The sequence below is a fragment of the Scylla paramamosain genome, chromosome 28 (assembly GCF_035594125.1).
Source record: "Scylla paramamosain isolate STU-SP2022 chromosome 28, ASM3559412v1, whole genome shotgun sequence".
Taxonomy (NCBI): Eukaryota; Metazoa; Arthropoda; class Malacostraca; order Decapoda; family Portunidae; genus Scylla; species Scylla paramamosain.
The window spans coordinates 4807501-4817500 of record NC_087178.1 but is presented as its reverse complement, the minus strand read 5'-3'; the positions used below and the strand labels follow the sequence as shown (position 1 = coordinate 4817500).

Sequence of the window (10000 nt, the reverse complement as noted above, 5' to 3'; positions counted from 1 at the left end):
GAAATAGTAGACTGATAGAGGCTGGAGTCCCGTGCCCCTTGTTCCAGTCCCTGAGGAGAGACTAGAAAGGCAGGCGCTAGAAGGTAGGAGCTAATAGGGAGGAAGTAGAGACTGGAAGATAGGGATGAAGAGAAAAGAGGTAAGCGTTAAGAGGGAAAAGGTAGAGTAGAATGTAGGAATGAAGAAGAAGGCAAGAGTTAAAAAGGGAGGAGGTAGAGACTGGAAGGTACTAGATAAAAGAGAAAGGAAGTTGGAATTAAGGAGGACGTGAGGACTGAGAGAAATATATAAGAAGACAGGTAGTACACGCCAAGAGGGAGAAGGCTGGAATCAAGAGGAAGGAAGCAGGAGTTAAGAGAGAGAGGAAAGGTTGAAGTTACAAAACAGAACGCTGGAGCTAAGAGGATGAAAGCTGGTGATAAAATAACGAAAGCAGGAATTACAAGAGTTAAGAGGGAATTGGTGAAAGTTGAGAGTTTTGGGATCTGAGAGGTGGAGAGGTTCAAGGAGACTAGAGTTGGATGTAAGAAGCTGAAAAGTAGGGGCTGGTCAGAAATGCGACCCAGTACCGGAAGACACCTTTGTAAGTACAGGTAAGTAGGAAAGTTGGTAAGGTGACTTAGGATAGAGCAGGAGTACTTTGCTTTTTCTTTAAGTATTATTCCATTTACAACTGGTTTTCATAATAATCTGTCCATTTTTCCACAAGTATACAAATAAATAAACGGAGGAATAACAAGCAATTACTTCTAACTTAATTTTCTCCTAGTTTCCACAATAATCTGTCCGTTTTTCCTTAAGCACATAAGTAAATCAACTGAATAACAACAACTATTTACTTCATCCTCAATTTCCAGCCAGTTTTCACGATAACCTGTCCAGATTCCCAAAGCACACAAATAAACACATAACCACGGCAGAAAGAAAGAAAAAAAAACAATAAACACGTAAAGAAACAAAAAACATGCTCCAAATAAAATTCCACATATTCACCTTCACCTCCACACGCTGCAAACTAATGCATCAGGAAACACAAAGTAACACAATACACAATCAACGGGCGGAAGAATTATGAAGAACCCCAATACCCATAAATCGAGGCTGCTTTAAACCTTCCCTTTAATCCCGCGCAGGTGACTCAGGTTTAGTTACTGTGGCTCGTTTATTTGAAGCGATATCGAGTTTCTGACATATGGCCCTCTAACCCTGACCTCCCCGACCCTCCCCATCCCTCCCCAGCGCACTTCCCAGCCCCCGCCCCGCCCCCTCATCGTTCTCAATAAACGCTACAGCCTCTCTCAATCCCCAGGTGATATTTAAAACCGATAATAGCGCCGCATCACACCTGGGGAGGAGTGCTTGCCTGAAGAAGATGAAGGGAAGGAGCGGAGGACAAAGGATGGAAAGAGAAGCGTGATGAGAGGTGTAATAAGGGATGGTGATGACAAAGATAAGGTTTGATGTGAAGTAATGTGTTATCTGTGTTCCCTCTCTCTCTCTCTCTCTCTCTCCACCTGCCACACCTGAGCTCACCTTCAACACGGATGCAGTCGAACAGGTGTCCAGGTAACCAGCCGCCCAAAATGCCAACACAGGTGATGTTCTCCTCTGCCCACTTGGTGTCCCCTGCCATGAAGTACCCCCTGTGACACCTGGGTTGGCGAGGATCAGGTAAGTGCAGGTGAGTATCCAGTCATATGTATAATGGACGTAGAGAAGTACCATGTTATTGTTCTATCTGTTTATTTATTTATTTTTATTTATTTATCTATTTATTATTTATTTATTTTATTTATTTATTTTTATTTATTTATTTATTTTTTTTTTTTTTGAGAGGAAAGGTTCAAGTCCAGGTTTCTGAAATGCACCAGGGATAGGATGGTGTCTAGTAATGAAGGAGCTTGCTTATGGCACTTAGGAGCTGTTTCCCACAGTGGATGCCCTTCCTAACCTCGGACACTCGACAGGATTCGAACCCATGCGCTTGAGGACCAACTGATCACCATGCGCGCGTGTTACCACTGTACCACGGCAGCTGACAAACACCATAGCGATGCATGAATGAAAGAAAAAATGGAGGGAGAAATGAGTGGGAGTCATTGTGGAATCAGTAATGGAAGTTTATGTGGTACTGAGAAAAATTCCTTTACTTTTCTTATATTTCGTTAAAAAGGGAAAGTTTGCGACTGTGGGATTGATTAAGAATGTTGTGGAACGAGGAGGAGGAAAACGAGGAGGGAGTCAAGAGAGAGACGAGGACAGGGACGAGGAGGGAAAGGAGGATGAGTACAAGAGAAGAACGAAGGGGAAAAAGTGGACGAATAAGACGAGGATATGGACAAAGAGGCCGAGGAAGAAAACAAAGACGAGGATGAAGAGGAAGAGGACAAGGAGAACAAAGAGGACAAAGAAGAAGAGGACAACGAAGACTAGGACGAGGAGGAGGAGGTCTAGAAAGAGGATAAAAAAAAAAAGACAAGTACGAAGAAGGCAAAGAAGAGAACGAAGACAAGAGGGAAGAGGAAAACATAAGGACGATGAAGAAGACGAGAAGGAGGACAAAGAAGACGGCAAGGGAGACGAAGACGAGAGCGGGAAGATTCACTGCACAACACAGGAAAAATGGACCCTCTAATAACGAAAGATAGAAAGCAAACTGTCTAAAATTACAAGGGAGAAAGTACAAGAGGCAATAAAGAGAAGCAATAAACAACGATAGAATGTTAATGCTTAAACCGGCCAATGATATGACACTAGGGACGGGATGTGGGCGGGGATTATCTTCCGTCAACCAATGAGAGGCAAGAGGCGGGGCTTAAGCGTCAGGGGAGCGTGAACGGGATCGGTAGGAAGTTAAGAAAATACTTACTTGTAGGAAATGGTGGTGAAGTAGTCTTTGGCTCCGTCCTCCCACACTCGTGTCATGTTGGCAGCAAGGGATGGTGGCTCAGTCCAGCAGCCTGTCCCACGCACACACGAAGAGAACCAGATTAGTAGTAGTAGTAGTAGTGGTAATTCTTTAATCATACCACAGGACAATTCCACACTACTTCCACTTAGACAAGAAAAAACAACCCACTAAAGAGACAAACCAAATAAATCAAGACAGGCCTTTCCTCAGCCTCACTCACCCGTGGGACCAAACAACATGCAGATGGCGTATGTGGCGCTATTGCTCAAGAAGGTAACGGGCAGGAGGGATGGGAAAGTGTCCTCGTCAGCAGGCACCTCCAGCACTCGCCAGTAGTCATATAAGGTCTGGTTTGTGGTGTTCGCCAAGTCCAGCAACTCACCGTCAGGAAGGAATAACCCGTCTACAGTAAAGTCTCCCAACCTGAAGAAGGCATGGAACAGTGAGCCTCCTGACTGATTCAAGATGAAGATATGGAAAGATATACAAGGTTTTTGAGTAACTGAATCTGTGGATAGGGCAAGAAATAGAAGGTAGGTAAGGAAAAAAATGTAAACTTCCTGATTACTTCAAGCAGGAGCTATGGAAAGAAATATAAGGTTTATGACTGACTAATTCAAGCTGGATATAAGATAAGGAAAGAAATACTTCAAACTGAGATTAAAGAAAGAATTGTAATAGAGAAATAAGGAAAGGAATATAAAGCAGAGAAAACAACATATATAAACTTCCAGACTGACAAATTGAAGCTGATAATAAAGAAAGATGACAAGCTGGGATCGACAAATAAAACTAAGTCTTCTGATTGATTAATTCAAGACGAAGACTGTGAATTATAAACTAGAGTTCAGATTAAAGTATACTCAGAAAATAAGGTTATAATTTTTTTTTTCTTACTCGTTCGAGAGGGAAATGAAAATAAATAGATATAATAAAACTTCCTTACTGATTAATTCAAGCTGGCAAAAGGAACAAAAAACGAAGCTCCCAGAATAACTATTTCTGACTGACAATAAGTAAAGGAAATTACGAACCTAACACTTATTCTAGCTGGAAACAGATATGGTTGCAATTATATCAGCATTTCAGAGTAACAGTTACAAAGGTCATCTAGGTTCAATCTAGCTGGAAAGAAGTGAGATCACAGATACACATCAGCATTTCAGGGCACCAGAGCCAGAGGTCAAAGTTACGAGTTTAGCTGGGAAGAGGTGAAGTCACAAACATTTAACATTTCAGGATAACAGAGCCAGAGGTCAAGGTCACACGGCCACCTACATGTCATTAAGGCCGAGCATGACCTGCCAAGGATCACTTGCGGCGCCACTGCTGGAGGTCATTCCGGAGTTCGCTGCATGTTGCTGGAAGTAAAGGAAGAAATAAACGTGACGTGAACGTGAATGTGTACGGGAAGAATGACCGTGCACCGTCCTACAAGTCATTCTTCCCATACGACCGTACGGGAAGAATGACCAGGTATCTCTCTCTCTCTCTCTCTCTCTCTCTCTCTCTCTCTCTCTCTCTCTCTCTCTCTCTCTCTCTCTCTCTCTCTCTCTCTCTCTCTCTCTCTCTCTCTCTCTCTCTATATATATATATATATATATATATATATATATATATATATATATATATATATATATATATATATATATATATATATATATATATATATATATATATATATTTATATATATATATATATATATATATATATATATATATATATATATATATATATATATATATATATATATATATATATATTTATCCATCTATCTATCTATTTATCTCACTCGGACAAGCCAAGCGAAGAATTTCAGGTCCTCCAGCGTCTGAGGGATGGCCAGAGATGCGCCACGCTCCTCACACTTCAGCTGTCCCTCTACCAGGTTGCTGACCGACGACACCACGGCGTAGCACAGCCCGCGGTGATCTCTGAAGCCCTCAGGACACTCAGCTGGCGGCGACGAAGAAGTTGTGTTCCAGTGGTAGTAGTAGTAGTAGTAGTAGTAGTAGTAGTAGTAGTAGTAGTAGTAGTAGTAGTAGTAGTAGTAGTAGTAATAGTAGTAGTAGTAGTAGTAGTAGCACCGTAATAGTAGTAGTAGTAGTAGTATTAGTAGTAGTAGGAGGAGGAGGAGGAGGAGGAGGAGGAGGAGGAGGAGGAGGAGGAGGAGGAGGAGGAGGAGGAGGAGGAGGAGGAGGAGGAGAAGGAGAAGGAGAAGGAGAACAATGACATTTAATAATGATGAGAAGGAGGATGAAAAGAAACAGAGAAACAAAAAGAAAACAACAACAACAACAACAACAACAACAACAGCAACAACAACAACAACAACAACAACAACAACAGCAGCAGCAGCAGCAGCAACAACAACAACGACAACAACAACAACAACAACAACAACAACAACAACAACAACAACAACAACAACAACAACAACAACAACTAATCTAAAAACGTCAAGAAAAGTAAAAAAAAAAAGTAAAGAAGAAGAAGAAGAAGAAGAAGAAGAAGAGACCACACTTTCAAATTCTTCAGCGCTTTATCTGGATTAAACTTTTAACAGGCTCTCTTGAAAGACATTAGAGCTTTCAAAGGTGTTTTCATGATTCTAGTGGCAGTCAGACAAATATACACCACTAGTATGAAAAGAAACAGTGTCCTTGAGAACCTGAGTAATCATCTCTATGACCTTTCTGAAATCATGAGAAAACAGAGCACTTCAAAAAAATAATAATAATAAAATAATAAAAGAGATGTATTCAGCCTCGTATCAGTAACACACACACACACACACACACACACACACACACACACACACACACACACATATATCTCATACACAAAATAATTAAGACTCACGTGGTAGCTGGCAGAGAATCCCGTAGTCAGAAGCGCCGCAGTCTAGCAGAGTATAATTCTCACTGTTGATGACACCCACGCATCTGTGAGAGTCATCAATCTGCAAGGAGATTCAGAGAGTTAGTCTTCCTTGATGTCTTAATAACTGGCTTAGCACCATATTCTGAAACATTTCTGCGCCGCATCTCCACTACAGTCAGAAGGCTCTGCTTGAAGTTCCATGGATTTTTTAAAGGTGTTTTCTTTTTTATGGTATTAGTGACAAATTAACAAGATTTCTATATTACTAACAGGAAAAACACTTTTGATAAGCCGGCTAGTTATCTCTGTAAAAATGATCGTCATGAGAGAGCAGAGTGTTTCACAATACGTCCGTAAGCCATTGCCATCTGTGCTGGGCCAACCTGTAGCTTCCTTTAAGTTCTTTGGGAGTTAACGTTGGTAATTTTATTATAGTTTTTGATATAGTGAGTTACGGATTTTCGTTCTCATGGAAGTGTCAGGAGAAAATCTAATCTAAAATCCCCATGTCTCTCTCTCTCTCTCTCTCTCTCTCTCTCTCTCTCTCTCTCTCTCTCTCTCTCTCTCTCTCTCTCTCTCTCTCTCTCTCTCTCTCTCTCTCTCTCTCTACTGGATTCAAGAAAAGGAAGAGTTAACAAGTCCTAACAAGTACATTCTTAAGAATTAAAGATCATTATTCCGTAAATGTAAGTTACAGAAATTCATTATATTCATGTTTTACGTGTTAGAAAAATGTAATTTGGAGCTGATGTTTATAATCTATTTATACAGCGGGTTTAAAAATCCATTTGTTTGTCTTACGGAAGTATTAGAGAAATTTCAATCATCCAAGGCTTTTACTTAACTTGACTGAAGAAAGTGAGGACGGTTAACAAGTCGAGGGAACTGTGCTCTTAGGAGTTGGTCATGATTTTCTTGTAGTCTTTATACAGCGAGTTACAGAAATCCATTACATTCTTGTTTTACGTAAGTATTACAGAAACGTAATCACCTTACTTTTTATTTTTCCTTTCTTTCAGTCTTTCTTTCTTTCTTTATTTATTTATTTATTTTATTTATTTATCTATTTATTTATTTATTTTTATTTATTTATTTATTTATTTATTTATTTATTTATTTATTTATTTTATTCATCTATTTTTTTTTTTTTTTTTTTTTTTGCTGGATTCAGGAAAGTGGGCACAATTAGTTAACAACTCGAAGGAATTACGTTCTTAGGAGTTAATCATCACTAATATACAGCGAGCTACACAAATCCATTATATCCTCGTTTTGTATAAGAAATTTAACTATCCCACGCTTTTTCTTCGCCGAATTCAAGAAAATGAGGACAGTAATGATCATAAATTTGTAGGTGTTTAGATACAGCGTGTCACACAAATCCAGAAGAAAATTAATAATCCCACGTCTTTTTTTTTTCTTTTTCTTCTTCTTCACCGGATTCAAGAAAGTAAGGACAATTAGCGAATCCCGGGAATTCCTAACTTGCTGAGCTGCCGCAGGGATAAAAGAGGAGAAAGAAGCTTGAAGTGACTCGCCTGGCAGTGGTGGTCCTCCTCGTGGCAAGTCATGGTGGCAGGGAGAGACGGCACGATGTTGTCACCCACCACCCTGTTGGTAATGAAGGTACTCGTAATGAAGGGTCGTGATTAAGTAATGTTTGTTTGTCTTTTCTCGTACTTTTATGGTTTATGTTGTTCATTTATTTATTCATTTATTCATTTTTATTTTTACTTTTATTTTTATTTATTTATTTTTATTCATTTTTATTTATTTATTTTTTTTAATAATTTATTTCATTTTATTTATCTTTTTTTTTTTTTTGCTGGTGATACAGGAAAAGGACTGGAATGAGCAGGCCGTCAGGGAAATAAGAGTAAACTTTGAAGTATTCCTGGTAAATAACGATTAAGTAAATGAGAGAGAGAGAGAGAGAGAGAGAGAGAGAGAGAGAGAGAGAGAGAGAGAGAGAGAGAGAGAGAGAGAGAGAGAGAGAGAGAGAATACCAACAGCAACGAACAGAAAGAGGTTCAAGTGCAAACAGCGGTAGAGATGGAGACAGACACAGAGGGAGGCAAAAACAGATACAAAAAAATAAATAAATAAATAAAATAAAATAAAATAAGAACAGACAATAATAATTAATCAATTCAACGTTACAATTTGAATCGAAGTGCACGTAGAAAGGATCAAATCAATCAAAACACACAGAAATACACAGAAATACACAGAATACAGGTGAGCAGGAGCCATTAACGAACCACTGAGATACAGGAAGACACTTGAATTACCTGGAAATGACCTAAAGACGGAAACATGACGATACGGAAACTTTATAAGGACCATAACCTAATTTTACAGTTGTGAGAAGGGCTTGTCCGCACAGAATCATATATTGTAAAGGACTGGCAGTGTTGTTTTAGTCTTTGTTACGTTTCGGGAAATACAACAACCCCATCTTCAGACCTAAACTAAAATCAGGTAAGAATTAATTAGAATCCTTAAAAACAACACTTATTTTCAGTAGAGGAAGCGACAGACCTGCTGACCTTTTATTGTGGACCACCATAGCCCGGATACACCAACATATGAACACACAACACTATCTTGCCTTGGAGGGCACCTACTGGTTGATGGGAAGCAACACATGAACTATGTTACCTGGGAGAGATGCTAAGCCTGAATAAATATATAAAACTAACACAATCCATACCTAAACAATACAGAATAAAAAAAAAAAAAGAATCACATTTTTCAAACAATTTAAGTTTTGCAGAGGTGTCACTGGAATTCATTTGGGGCTTATAGTACTGACTGACTAACAGGGACTCTACTATCCTGACCTAATAACGAAACAGTTCATTTTACCCTCTGACTGCTATTTGGTACATCTTTCCTTAATGACTAATCACTCTGAGGTATCTTTTCTTGTTGTACAGCCACCTCCAATCTCTCAACTACGTAAAAATTCCGAAATCTACTCTTTTTCATCTCATACCTTCCCGTAAATGCTTATAAAAATTTAATGCATTACTTCTGGTGCTGTTAATTGTCTTATATCGCAGTGAAATGGTTAACTGACAGCCAGAAGATGCGATTGTTGTACTCCCGAAACGCAACCAATATAAGGAATGCTGCCAGTACTGACCATCTACACCTTTCTCTACTGATCATGCAATATGTACAAGTAGACAGAGCAAGTGGCGAGGCTTACCTGTGAATAGTCATGGCTGGGTTGGGGTCGGTACTGAGTTGGTCGTAAGGGATGTCGTAAGCCGTAGCTAGGGTGGCGCCTTCCTCCCCGGCACACCTAAGGAGAGATGGTACAGCTTCGAGGTTCATTGCTTGTGTGGTTCGAGTTTATGGCGTCGATACACTGTGGTCATATCGCGCCTGCCTCTTTGCTGCGTTATGTTTATGTGTACGGTATTGATGGGAGTAGTAGTAGTAGTAATAGTAGTAGTAGTAGTAGTAGTAGTAGTAGTAGTAATAACAATAATAATAATAATAATAATAATAATAATAATAATAATAATAATAATAACAATAATAATGATAATAATGATAATAATAATAATAATAATAATAATAATAATAATAATAATAATAATAATAATAATAATAATAATAATAATAATGATAATAATAATAATAATAACAATAATACTATTAATGAAACCAACAATTAGTGAAGAAAAACGAAGCATACACGAAAAAAATATCAATTACACACACGTACACACACACACACACACACACACACACACACACACAGACACACACACACACACACACACACACACACACACACACACACACATCTACGTCTCAGAAACATGCTGCCGCCTCGCCCGACCCGTGCCACCAGACACCACAAGATAACGTCCCTAAAGGCGCCGCGTACGGACCGGTACAGACTCAGTGCGATTCCCACCATGGTGCGAGCCATCAATCAATAGTCCCTTCTAGATTTGACTTACCTTTAGGATTAATGTCAAGTATTTCCCCACCCCCAATGTACATTTTCAGTTTGTTGACTGCCTAAAGAATAAACCGTTTATTATTATTATTATTATTATTATTACACACACACACACACCTGAGGGTACTGCTGGTGGCGCCGTAGGAGCTTTGTTCAGGGGGCTCTTGATGGAGACACACGTCGAACTCAGGAAACGGTTCAAATTCCGCAGGACACAACACTG

At 39.3% G+C, this 10000-nt stretch overlaps 2 protein-coding genes across 2 annotated transcripts in view; both read right to left on the bottom strand.

Annotated features, from left to right (window-relative positions):
* The window catches only part of LOC135115140 (sushi, von Willebrand factor type A, EGF and pentraxin domain-containing protein 1-like), a 47612-nt gene extending 41455 nt beyond the window's left edge, over positions 1 to 6157 (bottom strand). The window contains exons 1-7 of the mRNA XM_064031641.1: positions 6140 to 6157; positions 5775 to 5874; positions 4705 to 4868; positions 4190 to 4272; positions 3132 to 3334; positions 2870 to 2960; positions 1534 to 1652 (exon numbers count right to left, since the gene is read on the bottom strand). Of these exons, the coding sequence (XP_063887711.1) occupies positions 1534 to 1652; positions 2870 to 2960; positions 3132 to 3334; positions 4190 to 4272; positions 4705 to 4868; positions 5775 to 5874; positions 6140 to 6157 (778 nt within the window). The remainder of the gene's footprint in view (positions 1 to 1533; positions 1653 to 2869; positions 2961 to 3131; positions 3335 to 4189; positions 4273 to 4704; positions 4869 to 5774; positions 5875 to 6139) is intronic.
* Positions 6158 to 7085: 928 nt separating this feature from the next.
* Positions 7086 to 10000, bottom strand: part of LOC135115118 (uncharacterized) — a 20648-nt gene continuing 17733 nt past the window's right edge. The window contains exons 11-13 of the mRNA XM_064031619.1: positions 9895 to 9997; positions 9010 to 9105; positions 7086 to 7406 (exon numbers count right to left, since the gene is read on the bottom strand). Of these exons, the coding sequence (XP_063887689.1) occupies positions 7256 to 7406; positions 9010 to 9105; positions 9895 to 9997 (350 nt within the window). The 3' untranslated portion in view covers positions 7086 to 7255. The remainder of the gene's footprint in view (positions 7407 to 9009; positions 9106 to 9894; positions 9998 to 10000) is intronic.